The following is a 21019-nucleotide window of genomic DNA, read 5'->3' as shown; positions in this document are numbered from 1 at the left end:
ACTTCAGAAGGGTAAAAGATCAGGCATAGCCAGGTGGCCTTAGAAAAATCCAAGAACAAGCGTCCCGCCTGGCGGCAGAGTGAAGTCTAGGGTACCTGGACAAGGTCTGTGCTCTGGCTCTGTTTCCTGTGTTGCCTGGGCCAACTCATTCCCCCATCTGGGCCTCAGTTTCACCAGCTAAACAAAAGGAAAGCTGAAGGATGTGTAAGGGTCTTTCCTGCTCCCCCAGCCCCCTACTCCATATGCAACAGGGATGAGGCTCACAACCTCAGAACCCCACCTTTTCAGCTCAGAAAGGGAGCCCACCTTGTTTGTGAGCAGCCGTGCCGGCTTCCGGGCTCCTTCCTAACAGCACGGGCATCCATCGGATCCGGGACAGACCCCTCCTGGTCCTCTGAAGCTCAGAGAGCTGAAAACTCACAGCACTTTTTTTTTTTAAGACTGTAACTTGTTTACAAATCTAAATGAAACTCTCTTTCAGACTCAGTGGCTTCCTCCTTCTGCTCTTGCCTCCAGCTGGGGAGCCCACTTCTCAACCTTTTGTTTTCTTTAGAGAGACAAAGAGCCTCCCCAGCCGCCCATTCCCGCGTTCCTGTGAACCTTCCATTAGGCCTGCTGACAGCTGGCTTCGGCTCCCCGTGAGTTAGCGCAACTCACTCCCTGTGAATGTGTCCCACCTGGCTTCACGTGGTTCCTGCCAGGTTCTCCACTTGCTGCTTCCTCTGCACATGCAAATAAGATTCCGAGTAAATAAGTGGGGGACCAGGGAAGATTGAACTATAAAGGGGTGGGGGTTCGAGAACCCTCAGCACACTCTGGCTGCAGCGGATCTGAGTGAACTAAAAGCCACTTGGGACCACGCAGGTCGATCCTCCAAAAGCAAGAAAAATGTGCCTGGTCCGTGGGCTGCTGTGAGGATTCCATGAGAAATTGCCTTGAAACACGTCGCGTTCCAGAACATATGGAAGGCTCCTGAGACAGTGGATGTTAACTCGAAAGTTCAGGTCTGACAGGTGAAGGTCAAGGTGAAGCCTAGAAAGGTCGAGGTCCAGGCTGTAGACTCAGGTTGCTGTAAATCTCAAGGTTCGAGGGCCCACCAGCTAGGTATCAGCCGCTCAAGCCACGTCTCCATTCGGTTGCATTGCTCATGTGTGTTTTGTCTCATTTAGATTTTCAAGCTCCTTAAGGGAAGCGAGCCTCTCTCCTGCCCCCCACCCCACCGCCCCCCAATACACACTAGATACAGGAAGCTGTTTGTACGTGGCTACCAATCAATTCATCCTGATAGCACAGAGGGTGCATCTATACCCTCTTCTGACCACGGAGACTCACATAAGAAATTGATACTAATTCATCACTTGGTAAAATCCACCTGCTGGATCTTGAGACTCAAACTGGCCACCTTCCTCTAGACCACGGCCATGTGTTGCTCGCCCAGGACATGATTTGAACTAACTTCGAATGTTAATGCCTTTCAAGTGGACACACATGTTCCACGGGCCACATGGCTTCCCGTCACCTCATTCCTCTGTATCATCGCTGCCTAGCCTCTGAAGTCACGGGCATTTGCCACCCTAGCCTTCTGGGCGGGAGGAGGGGCTTCGCTTCTGACCCGCCATGGGTGGCAGGCAGGAGACAGGAACCTCAGATCTGCGTTTAGGAAAGACACCTGTGCCACAGCATGGAGAACGGATCGGGAGGGAGGAGAGTGAGGTCGGCCGCATGGTCAGGGGGCTGCAGGAGCCCATGTGGACAGAAACGCCTGCCTCAGTGAGGTCTCTGCGTCAGCCCCGCTTGGGCCTTCGCCTGCGGCCACACCCAGCAGCAGAGCCCCTGGGGAGGGAGACTCCCCTTGAACTCTCAACCCCCCGTTAGGATTATTATACTGCAATAGTTTAACGTGCATCCGGATCACCGGGAGGGCTTGTTACGACTCAGATCACTGTGCTCCCTCCACGTCCACGAGATTCGGATTCAGTAGGTCTGGGGTTTGGATAAGAATGTGTACGTCTAGCAGCTGCCAGGTGCTGCTGGGCTGCTGTGCAGTTTGACAGCCGCTGAGCAGCGCCCTGGCTCCTAGCCCTGCCTGGACTTAGAAACCATTTGGGAGAGTTTTATTTTTTAATTCAGATGCAGAAGAATCTCCTGGAGAATGGGACTCTGGAACCGGTAGTTTTTGAAAATCTCCAGTGAACTGCAACGTTCAGTAAAGGGAGGGAGAAGAGACAGAGATGGGAGAGAGACACATCGATTGGCTGCCTCCTGCACGACCCCGGCCAGGGCCGGGGATCACACCTGCAGCCCAGGTACGTGCCCTTGACTGGAATTGAACCCTCGGCCCTTTGGTCCGTGGGCTGACACTCAAACCGCTGAGCCAAACCTTCCAGAGCAAGAGGGTTTTGCTTTTGTTTTTTTTTTGGTTTTTGTTTTTGTTTTTTAACTGCTGGATCCATTCGAGGAATCCACGGGCTGCACCAGGGAAGTGATAAGGCTGATTTTTTCCCTCTCTTAAAAGTAATGTCAAGAGAGCAGACACGGGAAAGGTGGCTTCCTTGAAAGACGGTGCTCATTGCATTACTGCGGCGATTGTCCTAAGCACACCGGGATCAGTGTCGGGGAAATACCCTCCAGGTCTCGTGCCTCTCACTCAGATACACATTCTTCTCACTCAGCCATCCATCCATCCATCCATCCATCCATCCATCCATCCATTCGTTCTTCATCCAACAACCATTTGCTTGCATCTGTCTCCCTGGGTCCTTCATGCCACTAGGAAAGTTTTAAAATAAATCTGTTCCTACTGAGGAGCAACTTCCATGAATTACGTTTAGAGAAACTGACTCCGGCTGCGTTAGTCATCCCCACGCACTGGCTCTGGTTGAACGCCCATGCCACTCACCACATGTTGCTCTGATGGACTCTCGGTTGCTTCCAAAATTAAATTCCCCAAGCAAGAATTAAGCTGTGACACCAGGGTCACCTCTAAAGACACTCAGATGTGAACAGAAAATAATAGGAAACCAAGGAGTTGTAGAGGTGAATCAAAATTACGGTGCGATTCCACGTTATCTCCTGCGTTGCTGATGAGGCATAGACCCAGGGCTGCTCACACCACACCTGGCACGGGGCACTCAACTCTGACAGGTGGGCATCAGAGGAGAGGCACAAATGCCTACAAGATAAGGCAACTAGGGAAGGTGAGGGACCAGAAGTCATGTCCCAGCGACAAGGTAATCTGCAGAGACAATGGGGTTCTCCTTCCAGGACCTGGAGCACTCCCAGGTAGAAGAGATGAGACATGTTCTGTGTGAGCACCATGCGTTCGTCTAGGACCAATAGGCAGACGCGATCTGGAGACAGACTTTGTTTACGTGTTTCTGAGCCTCAGAACTGCCCTGAGATTGAATGGACTCCCCTGGGTGTGGTAGTGAGCTCGTCATCACTGAAAGTGTTCAAGCACAGCGTGCAAGATCACTTAGCTGCGAGGCTGTGAAGGAGATTCAAGCACGGGGCAGACAAAGTGTCGTCTCTGAAGTACCTCTCTCTTGTGAAACAAAAGCAAGCTGGCTCAGTGACACCAAAGGAACAGATAGGACTTCAAACACACAAACAAACGTTCTAAGACTTATTTCGACAAACCGTACACCCTGCCCCGTCCCCCATTCTAGGAGAAAGGGCACATTATAGTGTGAAGAGACCGTCTTCGTCTTCTCTTCCATGCTGAATGTCGTCAAGGACCCCTTTTCTGTCTCCAGCGTTGTCCAGTCTACAGAGAGAAGAGAGACGGTAATGGGAACCACCAAGACCAGGAGTAAATGGACGCTGCTCAGTGACACACAACAGCCAAGGCTGTAACGTTAAAAGGGATCAGAGTCCATCCAGTCCAACGCTTTCATTTCACAGATGGGAAAACTGAGGCTGCAGGGGATCAAGGGCATTTGTCAATCTGTTCTAATAGGGGATTTAGACGTTTCTACATTAGAAAATATAAAACCACAACCTAAAGGTGTTTATTCACACACACACACAAAATCTCCAACTATGACCTTGGGAAGTCACCTCACTGAGCCTTCGTTTCTCTACTTATGAGTATTTACTTGTTAACAGATATTGTGGTATTGATGCGATTATTAAGCGAAGGCAAATTCTTCATCACCGTTCACGCCAAATGTATATATTTTTTATTATACCCAAAAAGTTACAGATTTGGAGAGATAACCAAAATTCCTTTCCAGAGACTCTTCAAAATATTAAAACAACAACAAACAAAAACTGCTACCATGGGTCCCCTGGCCTAATTGGGCAGAGGAAGCCATTTCCCAAGAATGATATTCTATGTTTCTTCATTTTCCATCCTGCCAACTCTCCTCTCCATGAACTCCAATTTAACAATGTCCTTTTAAAGTCAGTTGCTCAGAGTTGAACAAAGAACTTCTAGTATAGAGTGACATATCACCTTCTTTCTTTTACATGTCATACTTCTATTAATGCAACCTGCCTTTGCATTGGCATTTTGGACAAACACGACAGTGTTAACCAAGACAGAAGTTAATGTGAACTAAGCCCCCACCTCTTTTTCACCTCTAATGTCACATCTCTCCGACTCTGTATTTAATCAGAACATAAGCACAAGTCATTAAACCACTGAGTAGTATCTAATCATTTGTAACACCTTGTACTATCATTACAACGATCAGTCATGCAAGATGAATTACCTTGTGTGTTTCTGGAAGCAATTGGTTTTCATGACTTTCCCTGGAAAGACAAGGCCACAGTATAAGCAGAGTTCAGTGCTAGGACATTTGAAATGCTGGGGGAAGCCCACTACTACCTTAGGAAAAGCAGACTAGTCTAAAGGTGAGCATTTAGGGACTGGCTTTGGCAGGGAAAGCCATTCCTTTTCCTGGATCAAAGGACAGCTTCTTCAAGCCCCCAGGCAGTGCCCGTCAACTACAGAGTTGTGCCAACATTGTGGGCAGTGGCGTTCAGCTGCTTCGTACCTGACTCATTTGCCCACCCACAATTCCAGTACTCATTTGGGTTTTAAAACACTTCCTTATGAGACTTACCCAGAATATCTACAAGTGTAACATGCCTTTGTAAATTCCCTTTTGCAGCTTTCACTGGGGACAGATTTCAGAATATGCAAGGTTCCCTACTGTCGCTCAAACAGGCTGAGATGATTACTAGTCTGATCTCCTCATTTGCTACCTTGAAACAGTTGCTATAAATGACCGCAGAGCAATCCCCCCCCCCCCATTTTACACCAGGACGAGGGGCCACATGCCTATACTTTGCTTGAACACTATCAACCCTGTTTCATGACTCCTTTTTGTAGTGTTTTAAAACTTCTGTTTGAAGTGGGGGTGGGGTGCAAGGCCACGGACCAGCCAGGGAAATTTTTGACAGCTATGGACCCTGCCCCTTGAAAAATGCAGATAAGAACCAACAAGCACTTCTGTACATGATTTCAAGGGATTCACTGCTCCCCTAAGTTCTATCTGTGGACCCCAGGTTAAGAAAACTTGCTTTAAGGGAACAAATAAGAAGACCAGGGATCATTCATGGCTTTCTTCCGGGGGCAATCCTAGCCAGAGGAGGAGGTGGGGCCAGGGTTTCCTCCACCCAAGACGCTGGTAATAACAGCACGTCGCATCTACGGCCTTAAATACGATGGAATGGGTCAGGCACTCGAGCGTCTAGCATCAGGACTGACAAAGAATAAGTGTCCAATAAATGAAGGTGCTCTTATTTTCATTTTATTTTCCAAAATAGAACTCTCTCAGGAGGATCATACATGAAGCCTTTAGCATCCTAGGGAGAATGGGTTTACCTGTCCCCTCCCTGACCAGAGTGGAGACAGTGAGAGAAACAGGACTCTGGGGGATGGAGGGGGAGGGGGGGCGGGAAGCCACATCGATCTACTGGCAGGTCCTCCCAAAGCCTCCATCGCTCTCACGGGCGTCGTCTTCCTTACCTCGGAGGAGAAACGCTGCAATCGACGCACACAGCACCAGTCCCAGGGAGGACGCGATGACCTTCGCCAGGAAGGAGCTGTCCACCTGGCTCACCTGGTGAGACATAGGAAGACGCCTGGGCCACCTGCTCCTGCACATCACCCTCACAGGAGTTCCCGTCCCAGCCACACCCTCCAACGGCCAGCACGTCTCGGCGTCCTACCACCTTGGGCCCACTGTGTCTCAAGGTCAAGACAAAGCCAACCTTACGCATAAAAAAAACTTTTTTTTAATTTCTGAAAGCCTAAAACATTGACTCAGACCCCCAACATTTCCTAAGTTAGACATCAGGCATATGGGCTATGGGGCTAATGGTGCTGTGAGCCATGTTCACCATCAAATCACTGGGCTCCCAGCACTGGAGTCCTGGGACGTCTCCCCAGCCCTGGGAGGTCCTCATGGCTGACTCAGACTCCTAGACACAACAAGAGTGAAGAGCAGATGAAACTCCATGTTGCATTTCCTACAGCGGCGGTTCTCAAAGAGTAGCCAGGGGACCCCTGAGATGAACATGGTTTTCATGAGACATTATTTGCCAGTCACTGTCGCCTGGGACGCACAGTGGGATGTGATGTGATGACCTTGTCTCTCGGATGACGGAATATGTGAGCCAATGTGAGCGTCTCCGTCTCCTGGTAAGCCAGCCATTGAGATTTCTGAATGTAAAACACTGCCATTTTCCTCCCTTATATTTTTTTCATTTGGCAAACTACAGTTATTTTTCATAAAATGTATGTTCTGCTAACATCAAGTGGGTTTGTTATTGTTATTTTTATTTTATTTTTTCAACTTTTTATTTATTAATTTGTTTTTGTTACAGATGTTTCTCATTTTTCCCTCATTGACACCCTCCTCCCCTCCCCCCCATCCCCAGCTTTGTTTTCTATGTTCATTGGTCATGCATACATGCATGTAAGTTCTGTGGTTTATCTCTTCCCCCATAAATCCCCCCCTCCTCTGAGGCTTGTCAGTCTGTACCCCACCTCCATGTCTCTGGGTTAATTTTGTTCAGCAGTTTGTTTAGTTCATTTATATTCCATAAATAAGTGAGATTATGTGATATTTGTCTTTCTCTGCTTGGCTTATTTCGCTTAGCATAATACTCTCCAGGTCCCTCCATGTGGTCTCAAAGGATAAGAGATCCTTCTTTCTTACAGCTGCATAGTATTCCATTGTGTACATGTTTCACAGCTTTTTAATCCACTCATCTACTGATGGACACTTGGGCTGTTTCCAGATCTTAGCTATTGTAAATAGGGCTGCTATAAACATAGGGGTGCATATATTCTTTCTGATTTGTGTTTTGTTATTGTTATTTTTAATGACAAGATGTTACTTTGAATTTGTCAGTGTTCACTTTTAGGAGTGTGGAAGAGTCCTGGCACCACGGGGAAGCGCGGCTGGGCCGGCGGGCAGCGTCTAGCCCTCGCGGGGAGTCACCACCGCCCACATCTGGGCACACTCGCCTCTTGACCCACTCTCCAACACAGCAGCGAGGCCAACAGCACTCTCTCTCTCTCTCTCTCTCAGGACAGAGAAGAGGAGAAAGAAAAGAGGGATGGGGGACCTTCGCTCTTCTTTTCAGATGTCTGTCCTGCCTGAAGTTTTTACTTATGTGGCTGGAATCTTTCTTGTAATAATAAACAAGAATGAGGTTCCTCTCGGAAACTAAGAGGAACACGGTGGCTAGTGATGATTCCGCAGGATGTCACTCAACCTGGGCCACGCACAAGGAACACATAATGATTTTCCACGCCTTTTTATTTATTTTTTGCTTTTTGCTTTCCAAAGCACCTGCACCTGGAGAAATAATAATGCTATTTCTGCCAAGAGTACAAGTCTATAGATTCCTCAGTCATTTCAGAAGAGATGCGATACAGTCTGCACCTTGGATGTATCTGCTCTCCCTGGTCCATTTCTACAAACCTCTCGTGTAGATTTTAAAGATCGAAGTCACACCTTTCAAATACTTTACAAAAATGTTTACCTGTTCTGGTTCAACTTCATGTTGCCCAAGAACTGCTGTCTTAGAGGCTGGGAAGGGAAAAGAAGAGGAGGTGCTTATATTTCCTGTCAGAATGAAGTATCACATTTTTGAAATGGGCATTTCAAAGCTTAGCTGGAATTTCAGTTGACGTGTTTACTCTTTTGCTATCATCTTTTCAGTACAATTTATTTATGAACATTTGTTTTGAAACTGTTTCATCTAAAGCTCATCTGCTATCCAACCTTACCCCACAGAAACATCCCCATTTTAGAGATAGGCAGAGTGAGGCAGTAGGCCAGTAGGCAATCAGGTCTACGTTTTCTGGAGGCCCCAGCAATGCATTCAGGATCGTTAACCGGCCAAGAACATTTGTCACTCTATCAGTTAACAAATGTTTACTATTTATGTCAGGCCAAGCACTTATGGTAGCTATATCATCGACCCGGTCAATGGCATTTGCAACTAAGTAAAAGAAGACCACCTTGAAACAAACTATGTGCCTAGTTGAAAAAGAGTTATAATTATGCCAAATTCTGGGAAGAAATAATATGTCATAGGACCATACCAGAGGACGGCTGACCTGTTTGGAAGGTCGAGGAACGTGTCCCTGAGAATGTGAAGTTTTACCTGGGACAGGGAGTCACGTATATACAACTGACTGTTGAGTTCAACAAGGAAAACATACTGAGAGTCTACCAAGCACCGTTCCAGGCCTACCACGAGATGGTTATGGCACGGCCCCGCCCTCACAGAACTTACAGTACCTTAGAGAAGGGAGACCAGCAGGACCCCAAGAGTCCAAGGGTAAGGATGATGGAGTGCGGGCGGGTGGCTGGAGCGGGTGGGCAGAGGGAGGGGCAGGTGGGCCAAGCCGCAGCTCAGTGAGAGCTACTAGAGGTCAGCTCCCCGAGGGCAGGGTCCCTCTGCCTGCTCCACAAGGGAACCCCGGCACCGCCAGTCACATCCTCGGAGCTCGATAAATAGATTTGAATCTGAATCAAGGTTGAGCTTAGGCTGATTCTAGAGGCAGCAGTGCCCGGGGAGCCGTTAAAATCCTCAGAGTATAGGAAATCCAAGGGCTGCGTGTCCGGACAGAGAAGAGCCGGCATCCAGAGCTTCAAAGGCCAGCAGAGAGACTGAAGGGGGAGCAGCAGAAACCGGCAGAAAACAGCAGCGCCCAGAAGCCGGGGCAGGAGAACACGTCGGGGAAAGACGCAGAATCAGAGCGCGATACGATCTGCGGGAGAGACAGACGCAGTGCCACTCACAGACAAGGCCTGGACGGAGCACAGACCTAGGCGAATAATTACTGCAACCGAGTGTCATTTCCCCAAGCGAGGCATGGTTTCCTCGCATGCACGGCACGAGGAGAAACAGGATCGGGGCCATAGGCTGAGAGCTGGCTACGAGAGCGCTTGTGGACAGGGAAGCAGCTCACTGAGCGCCTGGGAGCACGAGACTCCAGGGAAAGGCCAGCCTGTTTTTACCTCCCACACCTCTGTACTGATGTCTGCTCCCTGCTGTGACCTCCCGCAGCTGGATATTGAGAATTCAGGACTCCTACCCCTCTCTGTGCCAATCCTGTCCTGCTACAATCACGGTGACGGATGGGCCTGAAAGGAAGCCGTCGAAGGGAAAAGCCAGCCTGGGTCAGTTTCGTCAGAGCTCATCTGTATTTTAAATTGGAGTCCTCTGTCGGGGAGACAGCTTACAAACACAAACACTGCGGAATCGTCTACCAAACAGCACTTCTTCTTCTTCTACTTTTTTATTTTCTTCAAAAAAAAAGCCAAAAGCCTCAGTGGGAAGCACTGTGAGGGCCACGGTGCTGAAGAGCAAGGAGAGACGGGGCCGGTGGTTCTCCTTCCCGGGGAAGAGGCGACGCCCAGGGCCGGCGGTGTGGGCAGACCCGTCGAGACTGTTGGTTTTCATGTCTGGGTCTGTGCCCTCCTGGCCCCCACTGTCCCAAGGCCCTGATCTCAGACACAGATATCTTCGGGCAGAGGCAGGTGCCTCCCACAACTTAGAAGAAGAACAATTCCCTGAGAGGAGAACTGTAGTGGTTTGAGTATTGTCCCCCGCCCCACAAATCACATCCACCTAGGACTTTAGATTGGGACCTTATTTAGAAATAGGGTCGTTGCAGATACAATTAGTTAAGGACCTCGAAGTGAAGTCATCCTAGATTCAGGACAGGCCCTCAATGCAAAGGCTGGTGTCCTTATAAGAGGAGGAGAGGCCCGGCCGGTGTGGCTCCGTGGTTGAGTGTCGACCCATGCACCAAGAGGTCACCGGTTCGATTCCCAGTCAGGACACATGACCGGGTTTTGGGCTCAATCCCCAGTGGGGATGTGCCGGAGGCAGCCAATCGATGTGTCTCTCTCATTGATGTTTCTATCTCTCTCCCCCTTCCTCTCTCTCTAAAAATCAATAAAAACATATTTAATAAAAAATTAATCACTTTCCTAGGTCATGTACTCACTAATACTTCTGATTAATATTAGATTTTCTGACAGAGTGAGAATGCATGTACATTTAAAAACACCAAAATACCTTGGCATCTGGGGTTCTCACTGTAAATTAGAAAATTAGGTTGCTGGTTTAATTTCAGACTCTTGGATTCTTGGTATTGTCAACCACTGGTCATTGCCAACAGGAATCCCCACTTCAGGGTGCGGTGAAGACAGAAACTTCTTTCAGAGCAAACAGCTCAATAGTGCTACAGCAAGGCTGTGAGGCAGCCCCAGGCCCCGGGGCTCTGGGGCCAGACCCCTCTTCGGCTAGGCAACTCTGCTCTGCTCCGAGATGGTCTGGGATAATCTGAGATGCTCTGCTCCTCACTGGTCCCCCATGAGACATTTTTGGTGTTTCAGTTCCAGCTGGGGAAGCACAGTCCTCAGTGGAAAGTGCACTCTCCCGGCCATAGGGGAGCTGGCTTATATGAGCAGAAGGCCCTGCCCCTGGTCCCTGATTGGTCCATCCTCATGCAAATGAGGATTCCAAGTCTTCACAGTTTGATGGGTCCAAAGGCACTATTCTGATTGGTCAGAATAGAGCTGCTCTGATTGGTCTGAGATGCATAGCTCTGACTGATGGGGAAAGTCTCAGTCCCTTGGCTGGAATAGGACTCCAGGAATTCCTTTATAAAGGTGCCTTAGGTGGTAGAAACATGGTACTGGCAGGCGGTTTCAGTGGAGGGCAGTTTGTATGAAGGCCCCTGTGCAGAAATGGCTGCGAGGCTCAGTTTTTTATTTCAGTCCAGTTAGCCACCAGGCGCTCTTCTGAGGTATCTTTTCATCCCCCGCAGGGTTCCCAGTACACATGCTTACTCGGGCAAACTGGAATTTCTGGAAACTGGACCCCAACCTTGGAACACTATGAGGCTACCACTCAGCCTCTCCTACACTTTACCATTACTAAGTATTTGTCTTTTTTTGTTGTTGTTAACCCTCACCCGAAGATATTTTTCCATTGATTTTTTTTTTTTTTTTTTTTTTTTAGATAGAGGAGAAGGGAAGGAGGGAGAGAAAAAGAGACACATTGATTGGTTACCTCCTGCACACATCCCAACTGGGGCTGCGGCTCGAACCTGCAACGCAGGTATGTACCCTTGAGCAGGAATCAAACCTGCAATCCTTTGATCCGAGGGCTGGCGCTGTAATCACTGAGCGAAATCGCCAGGGCTAAGTATTTATCTTTATTAAAGTTTCCTGACTTGTGTGACCTTGGACAAGATACTTCCTTTCTCTGAGCCACAGAGTTTATTCATCTGAAAATGCTCATATTTCACCACCTGATATCCTATGACCTTTTTAAAATATATATATATTTTATAGATTTTTTTTTTTTTAGAGAGAGAGGAAGGAAGACAGAGGGAGAAAAAAACATTGAGGTGAGAGAGAAATATCGATCAGTTGCCTCCCATACACACCCAGTCCGGGGGTCAAACCCACAACCTGGGTATGTGCCCTGACCTAGAACTGAACCTGCAGTGTCTCAGTGAATGGGATGATGCTCAACCAAATGAGCCCCAATAGTCAGGGCTCCTATGTCCTTTCTAACCTTTATATTTCTGGGTTAATTTTTACAGAGAATTTGACTGATCTGAGAAGATTATCATTACATAGTAATTTTATTAAAGGGTATAAAGCTATACTTAGAATATAAAATGACTTTATAAATACTTTAAATATATATATTAGTTGTGTTGTACCAATGTCAATTTCTTGGTTTTGACAATGGACTGAAGTAATGTAGGATGTTATCATCAGGGGAAGCTAGAGAAATCTATAAACTTCTCTGTACTATTTTTACAAGTCTGTGTGAATCTAAAATTATTTCAAAATAAAAAGTGTTTTTAAATTATTTAAATTTCAGCCATTTCATATGGCCCAATCTAATATATGCATGATATATAGTGTCTGCAATAAAAATTTGTTGAACAAAATTGTTGAATAAATTTTAAGGCGAGTTTAAAACAATATTGAGAGTAATTTTGTAAAAAAAAAATTGAAAATTTTATTAAAAATAAAGCTAGATGTTACTATGTTAGCAGGAAAAAATGATCTGAGCAAAGTAGCTCAAACTGATACAGTAACTAATCTCTTTATCTGGGTAATCTGGAGCAGGGTAGGGGTGGAGAGGGAGGATAGATAATGTTTGGAATACAAGGAATTTGCACTTGATAGTGTCTCAAATTTTTTGTTTTTACAAGAGCATGTATTTAGCCCTGGCCGGTTTGGCTTAGCGGTTAGAGCGTCGGCCTGTGGTCCTGAGAGACCCGGGTTCGGTTCCCGCTAAGCGCATGTACCTCGGTTGCAGTTTGTCCCCGGCCCTGGTCGGTTGTGCGGGTGGCAGCCACTTGATGTGTCCCTTTCACATCGATGTTTCTCTCTCTCTCTCTGTTCCTCTCTCTCCCCCCCACTCTACCTGAACAAAAAATGGAAAAATGTCCTCGGGTGAGGATACAAAAAAAAAAAAAAAAAAGAGCATGTATTTATTTTATAACATGAAAAATAAAGCTTAAATGTTAAAACTATGTATAAAAACACCATCTTTACCTTCAAAGGATGTATACTCTAGAAGGTGGGCAATGATCACTGAATGTTCCGGAAGAGCCCCATTGGAACAGACTTGCCTCTGCCATCCTAAGGAACGTGTCCTGTATCTGAACGGTGTAGGTCAAGGGTTGACACTAAGGCCAGAGTGCCAAATCCAGCCCACTGCCTGGTTTTGTTCAGCCTGAGAGCTAAGAATCATTTTCATATGTTTAAAATTTTTAATTGATTTTTTAGAGAGAGGAAGGGAGAGGAGACAGAAACATCTACAAGAGAGAGAAACATCTGTCCCCGGCCCTGGTTGGTCGTGCGGGTGGCAGCCACTCGATGTGTCTCTTTCACGTCGATGTTTCTCTCGCTCTCTCTGTTCCTCTCTCTCCCTTCCACTCTACCTGAACAAAAAAAAAATGGAAAAATGTGAGGATAAAAAATAAAAAAAAAGAGAGAGAGAAACATCAATTGGCTGACTCCTGCCGCCCCCTGCTGGGAATCAATTTGAGACTCCGGAATCGAACCAGGACCTCTCAGTCCATGGGACTGGACGACACTCAATCCACTGAGCCACACTGGCCAGGCCATTTTTATATATTGAAATGGTTGGGGGAGGAAATAGCAAAAGAATAATGACGCACAGCATGTGGAAAAGGCAGGCAATTCAAATTTCAGTGCCTCAATGAAGTTCAGCTGAAGCACGGTGACACCCGTCTGTCTGTGCGTGCCTGGCTGCTTTTGCACTGGAAAGGCAGAACTGCGGAATTGCAGCAGAGACAGGATGCCTTGCAAGGCCTAAAACATGTATGGTTTGGGCCTTTACAGAAAAAGTTTGCTGACTCCTAGTATATTTAGTCTGCTGTGACCAAAACAACACCCTTGGAGTGAGAGAATTGTATGTTATATCTGAGCACAATGTACTCTTAAGACTTTCAGACCGTAGGGTGATGGGAGACTTGCCCTTCAAGATAGCGATGCCTGAGGTTGCACACAGGGACCCACCCTCTCACTCACTCAGATAAAACCACGTGCTGTGTGCAGTTCTGGAAAGGTATTGCATTTTGGGAAATTCTTTTAAGACTCCATTTTGGACATCACCCCTGTTCCCATCCCATTAGCAGAAATTTGCTTCAAAATTGCTAGAAACCCCTTCTCATAATCAATGTGAACACTACTGCATGCCTGGCGTAGTAGTGGTAAGCACTTCGGGTAAATTATCTCATTTGATGCTTATAAAACCCATTTACAGATGTGTAAACTGAGGCTGAAAAAGTTTAAATCATTTGTCCAAGGTAACACAAACCATACACGGAACCCAACTCTGAATGACTCAAAAACAAACAAACAAAAAAATCATGATTTTAAGCACTCTGAGGGGGAAAAAAAAAAGAGCATATTGAAATCCTATTTGAAAACACAAACTCGATAACCATTGGGCTTCGTGCCAGAAATCAATTGGAAATAAAGGCTCTCTATCTCCTCAGCGGATGCGTTTTAAAGCTCCTATTACCTATGTTGACTTGTCATTGAATTTCTAAACACTGGGACTCACCTGTCTCTATTTCTAAAACAAATTTAGCTCTAAAATAAGTCAATTCAATGATACAATCTTAACACAATCCTGGAATTTGAAAAGTGACAACTTCAAGCCTTCAGAGAAGAGTTTCTATTCTTTTGTAGGTAGTATTGGCTAATGCTGCCCCCTTCTGGATCATTGGTGGCATGGCCTTGAAAGTCCAAAAGTCCAAAAGGATCCCCCAAATCACAGTCTGAATAGTTTAGAGTTGAGAGGAATTTGAAGTTACTTTCTCTGATTCCTTTTTTTTTTTTTTTGTATTAGTAGAAGACCTATAAGTAGAGAGTTTCACTCACTCCAGGTTCCACAGTAGTGAATTACCCATATTTTCTGACCTTTGTCTCGCAGCATGAAGGTAGAGCTGGAATTTCAAAATCCCTTTCAAAAGCAGAAACACACATTTATTGAATTCACATACTTCCTTTAAATTGGGGTGACCTCTGCCTGTTTTCAACATGTAGGATGACCAAGAAGAGCACTCTGTACTTAAAATCAGCAGAGCATCACGTGTGTGAGCCAGATGCCCCTCCCCCCAAGGGCACAAGCGGGCGGGGTCCATTTTTTCATTTTGAAAGGAAACAGAGCCCATGGTGTTGACACCAGTGTGGTTTCCAAAGAGGAAAGAACAACGAGATGACTTCACAATCCACGCAGATGCCTGACAGGGAATCCGGAGCCTCCAGAACACCATGATTTGAGTCACCCCAGTACTGAACTAGGTTTCCACTCTCCACTGTCCCCGAGGTGACCCAGCAGCAAACATTTCATCATCCTTACGAGAGCCCAGAGTCACCACCCAGGCTACTGCTCTTATATGCCTATATCCGAGGGTCCTGGAGAAGCAGAGACAAGCCCTCACCCCTAATCCTTCCCCTCTGGACGCCCCCTGAAGGGCAATGCCCAGCACCACCCTGCCCACGGCAGCTGATCGTCAGTCTTGATGGAGGGAGGGGGCAAAGTGCACGTTTTACCCGGAAGCTTCGGAATCACTGACAACAGCGACAATGGTGCGCGGATGCTCCGTGCCGAGCCCGTCTACCTGCCCAGCAGAGGACACGCTCTCCAGTCTCACAGGGGAGCCCTGCGGCCGAGGGCCGGCAGCTTGCTGGAGCCATGGGCTGGGAGGGGCGTGAGCCAACCTCAGAAGCAGGGCATCTACCCGAGAGCCCGGCGCTCGTCCTCCGGGCTCCGTGGCCTTCGGAGAACATGGCGAAGCTCCTGTGCACCTGCTCCGGGGACACCAGTGCCGGGGAGTGAATGACCGCGCTATCTCGTGGCACACGGGGGAGACAGCCATCTGGAACGGGCCCCAGGCCCTCTGCTGCCTAGGCAGGTGCCATTTCCAGAAAATAATAATCAGTACTGCTGCTGATGACGATGATGAGCACAAAGCAAGCAGCTAACAGGACTCAAGGCTCTGACATTTATCATCCCATTTGAACTTCAGAATGAATCTGTGAGGCAAGTACATTTGAGCTGAATTAAGTCAACTTGGGCAGAATGATGGAAAGAAGAAGAAACAGAAGCTTAGAGAGGTCCCACGTCTTGCCCAAGGCTGCCTGACTAGTAATGGTAGTAAGTACATGGTGGAGCAATGACCCTGAGTCCGAATCCCATGTCTGTTCCCCTCGGCCAGGCTGAGCCTCAGGGCTCCACAGGCCGCCAGTGCGGGGGGCTCTGGTCCAAGGGCACGGGCACCTTTCTGCACTGACTGGCTCACGGTGGGGAGGACAGACAGCGCATCACAGAGCTCGCCGAGGTTCACCCTGTAACCGACCCCTGTGAAACCGGAGATCTGTGGTGCTGGCTGGCATCACAGGGACGGTTCTGTGTTCCGGTTCAGTGTGGCTGACACCTTCTTTGTCCCATTCTGTTTGCCACCCCACGGACATGCCTCTCTTAAAGCTGCGCAACTCTTTGACCTTATTCGGTTGACCTTTCTGAAGATGAGCTGTTAGATGCGAGACTTTACACGGACTCAGTTCCAACCTTATTAATGGAGAGAAAAAAAATCACTGGTACAGTTGGCAGAACAGAATGCTCTTGTGAGGAGAACGGGGAGAATCTACTTTCTGTCCTTTTCTTTTGTCCCCAGACTGCCAGCCTGTCAACCGATTCGAGCCCGTGAAAAGCCAAGCGTGAGAGAGAAAACAACCCGGCGGACGTGTCCCGAAAGATGTTGACTTTGAAACCGGCCGCATCCGATGTCTTTCCCCCTAAGACAGCACCTGTGAGTGGGAACGAGCTTTGCTTTGTTCTCCTGCCCTCCTCGGCTCCTTCTGCTGAACTTGGACCGAGAATGGCAGGTCCTCCTTCAACTTCCTTCTGTCCTTGATCAACAGAGGACCTAGAAAAGTGTCAGGCTCTGACCGGGCTCGATTTTGTCTTCGAGAAAACAGTGCAGCCTAGAGTGAAGAGCTGTGATTTGGGAGCCAGAGAGGGTCCTATCTAGGGCCCGGCTTCTCCTTCTCGTTGTACTTGTTAATGCCTCTGTGCCTCGTTTTCCCTCTCCGTCCAAGAGGGAGCGTGCATTGTATCAGCAATTCCTGTAGGCCTTCCTGGGGCCAGGGATGGGCTGACTTCCAAAGGATCTCTTTAGGAAGTTTGTCAAACGGACAATTTCTTGGGCTCACACACCAGAGCTTCTAATTCTGTAAGTCCTGAGTCAAGTCGGACAATCTCTGTTTTTCCTGAGCTCCCTGGGGTCCCAGTCCACGACCAGGTCTAGTGTTGACAGACTGGACAATCTCTAAGTTTGAGGTCTTGGTTCCCCCGTCCTCTCCTACTTCCCTGGGAGGCCTGCGTGAGACCCGATTGCCCTCGCCGTCATTTATTCACCCTCTCCCTTCTCTAGCTCCAGTTCCAGAGGCAGTCCGCCACCCCCGTTCTGGGCTGCATCCTCTTCTCCAGACCGGGGCAAGCCTCGCTCCATTCACCATCCCTTCTCTCTCTACCTTGCCTCCTTTCTAACCTAAAGTTCATTCTCTAACAATTGCTCATCACTGGAATTCAGGGTCCCCCACCACCGTCCACAGCCACCTTCCCAGATGCCTCATCCTACGTGACCAGCATGCGGAACGTCCCAGTGTTGAATACGCCCTCAGTACCCCTGCCGGCCCCGCTCCTCCGCCCCGTGCTCTCCTGGACCCCTTCCTCCTCCTGGGGTCCCCCTCTCTGCCTCCCTCGCTGGCTCTTCTGTTTCTACCACGCCCTTTCCCATTGAAATTGTTCCTTGGGGGCTGGGGGTGGGGTGTTGTCTCCCTCTGCACCTCTGTATGCCTGCCTTCATTTCATATAATACTTCAGGGATCGCACGGGAACTTCAGTGAGAGCTTAGCTCACTTCGAAAATGATGTAACAAAGCGTCTAAGAGCCAGGTTCGGAGCCAACAGCCCTGGGGTTCGAACTCGGGCGCATTTCTTCGCCTCCCCGAACGTCCATCTTCTTTTCTGTAATGGACGTAATAAGAGTCTCCCTCCCAGAGCCAGACTTTGCTCACAATGAGACAATGCATTAAAAGCATTGAGGGAAGCATTCGATTGGTGTCATTTGTTATCAGTGACTCCCAAAATGATATCTATCATTCTGAAGTGCCCCGTATGAGGTAATGTGTAGGAAAGTATTGGCACAGTGGCAAGTCCCTGTCTGGCGCTTACAGTGTGAATCATCACAGTAATTACTACTTGATCCGAGGTGGGTGCCAGCCCTCAAAGACACCCGGCCCCCCCAGGCATCCCTAAGTGAGCCCAGCCCCCACATTTCCAACAGCCTGTTAGACCTCCCAGAGACACTTCAAATTCAAGATCCCCAAACAAATTCCATTCTTCCCCCTGGGATTCCTTCACCAGTTAACCCGTCACATACATCCGGTCTCCAAAGGATACAGAATTAGTCATCCTTCGTTCTTACTTCAGCCACCAAGTCCTTTCGAGTGTGACTCCTCAATGGTGTTGACTCCGTCCCCTCTCTGTTGTTACTGCTGCCGTCATGCTAGTCTGGACTCTGACTTATCGCAGGAGCCTCCTGGGTAGCCCCTCGGCCTCCAGGTTGCCCCCCTCGGGTGCATCTTCCACACTCTTGCCAGAGCCATTTTTCCTACAGCAAAACTGAAAATGTCAGGCCCTCCTTGGAGAGACATGAACGGTTCTCTGTCACCCTGGAAGGAAATCTAAATCTGTCAGCCCATTGGTGGAGCCCTTTAAGAACCTAGAACATTCCCGGCTTCCTGTCTCCATGAGCTTTAACTCGCCTAGTAAACAGTCTCCGTGATGCTCTTATCAGGTCCCCCGGTCCTGTTCATGCTGCTCTCCCTCCCTGTTCACCCACCCTTCCTTCAATGAAATGTTCTCGTCCTTGAAGAGCCGATTCAAGGTCATTGAGTGAGACCGTCCCGGCCCCCCTTTCTAAAATAGAAGCCACCTCTTCCTGCTGGGGGCCCCAGGGCACCTTTACATACTTGTATCCCAAACAAAGCACACTGGATGGTTACTTGCTAGGTACAAGCCTGTCTAGACCACTCCCGTGTGACTTTTTAAGGACAGAGGTCGTGACTTCCTTGTGTATATGTCCTGCACCACGTACAGAGAAACGACTAGATGGCCACATTTAATGAATGGCAGATTTGAAAGGCCTTTCCAAATATCCACATATGCAAACCAAATGCCAAGATAAAGATGGGAAATCCCACCTCCAACCACCTTGTCCTCTGAGAATCCTTCGATCCGTGGAAAGACCAGCTGTCTCTGGTCTCGACTCTCGTCCTCACTCACCACAAGGCCTCTCTCGGTTTGCTGGCCTTTTCTGGGCCTCAGTTTCCCATAGACAGCAACCCTTCAGCCCCCTAGAGTTCACAAACGCCGTTTAAACCCGTGGAGCTGGATGTGAGTCCCCACTCTCCCTCTGTCTAGCTGTGTGACCTTAGGAAAGTCACCTCACATCTCTGAGCTCCGTTCTAGGCAGCCACAGAGAGGTGAACATCTGTCCCCTGGGTGGGGCTTCTTCAGGTGATGTCTGCCGACCACACACTTTAAAAGTGGAGGAGGGCCCTGGCCGGTTTGGCTCAGCGGTTAGAGCGGCGGCCCGCGGATCAATGAGTCACAGGTTCGATCCGGTCAAGGGCACCTACCTCGGTTGCGGTTTGTCCCTCGCCCTGGTCCCACGCTATCTGAAGATAAATAGAAAAATATCCTCAGGTGAGGATTAAAATAAATAAAAAAGTGGACGAGGGCACCAAAGTAGCAGATATGTACTTGTTATTATTATTAATTTTTTGTTGTTGAAAGTATTACAGATGTCCCCCTTCTCTCTCCCAGTGACCCCCCTTACTCCCAGAAGTGTCTCTGCATGGCAAGCTGGGCCACAGCTCCTTTTCAGCCTTAACCTGATTTCTAAGCCTAAAATGCCGAGCGGCCCCCCGACAGATTGTGCAAAGTGCAAACAACACGTGTGGGGGGCAGCGGAGGACTAAGGATGCCACCCACAGAAGTAAAACCAGTCTCGGAGAGTTCGGCGGAGCCATCGCAAGGGGGGTCTGAGCAGAGCTCTCAGGGTCCCCCCTCACTCCCGTAGTGAGCAGAGACGCACTACTATGCCACGTGGAAGCTTTGTGACTTCCCCAAGTTTCTCCTTTTGTTGCTCATCGGCCATGTCCCTGGCGGGACCAGCCGTTACAACAACACAGCATAAAACGTCGCGCTGGCAGGGAACAGCGCGCCAGCTGGGAGCCGTGGGGAGCGCCCTCCTGTGCCCCGCTGCACGGGCCTGAAGACGAGGCTGTGGCGTAGGGATGGCAGCCGGGATGAACGGACCAGAGGCCGCGGGAATCCGTCGCGGTGACTGTCCTCTACTGGCCGGAATTATGGACCAGGCCTTTTTCTCAGGCCTTGCCTGGCTCAGCAGCCCTGGGCAACAAGAGCTACTATTATTTCAGTTTTGTATTGCAAAGAAACTGAGATTTAGACAGGGACAGAACGAGCCACTCACCTGACATTCTAGAAGGGGGCGGGGCATGAAGCGGCAGAGCTGGGGTGTCACCCTGAGCCTTTCCTGCTCCCCAGTAGAACGCTCTGAACCCCCACCCAGCGTTCCCCAGGAGACTGAGGGGAGGGAGGACTAGAGAAAGAGGCTGTGCGATGTCACCGAGGCAGTAAAGGTGAGCCTGACACCTAAGCAGCTGAGGACTTACCCCAGGCTGCTTGGCTTGACTTAGGAAGGGACATGGCTTTCCACACCTGGCTTAGTCCCTTCTACAGGAAGACGAGTCTGTAGGGAGCAATTTGGAAGCATTTCACATATTCCTGCTGCCGAGCAAAAATGAATGAGTCCTCGGGCTAGAAGGAATGACTTAAATTTCCAGGTACCCAGAGGAGTAAGCGTGTGTGTTCTCCTGACA

At 48.7% G+C, this 21019-nt stretch overlaps 1 protein-coding gene across 1 annotated transcript in view; it reads right to left on the bottom strand.

Annotated features, from left to right (window-relative positions):
• Positions 1-3681: 3681 nt before the first annotated feature.
• LOC118616099 (T-cell immunoglobulin and mucin domain-containing protein 4-like) overlaps positions 3682-21019 on the bottom strand; it is a 37560-nt gene continuing 20222 nt past the window's right edge. The window contains exons 5-8 of the mRNA XM_036241476.1: positions 8005-8051; positions 5978-6071; positions 4716-4755; positions 3682-3766 (exon numbers count right to left, since the gene is read on the bottom strand). Coding sequence (XP_036097369.1) covers positions 3682-3766; positions 4716-4755; positions 5978-6071; positions 8005-8051 — 266 coding nt within the window. The remainder of the gene's footprint in view (positions 3767-4715; positions 4756-5977; positions 6072-8004; positions 8052-21019) is intronic.

This window comes from Molossus molossus, unplaced genomic scaffold (assembly GCF_014108415.1).
Source record: "Molossus molossus isolate mMolMol1 unplaced genomic scaffold, mMolMol1.p scaffold_m16_p_4, whole genome shotgun sequence".
Classification (NCBI taxonomy): domain Eukaryota; kingdom Metazoa; phylum Chordata; class Mammalia; order Chiroptera; family Molossidae; genus Molossus; species Molossus molossus.
The sequence above is the reverse complement of the archived record's forward strand: the minus strand, read 5'-3'. Positions and strand labels throughout refer to the sequence as shown.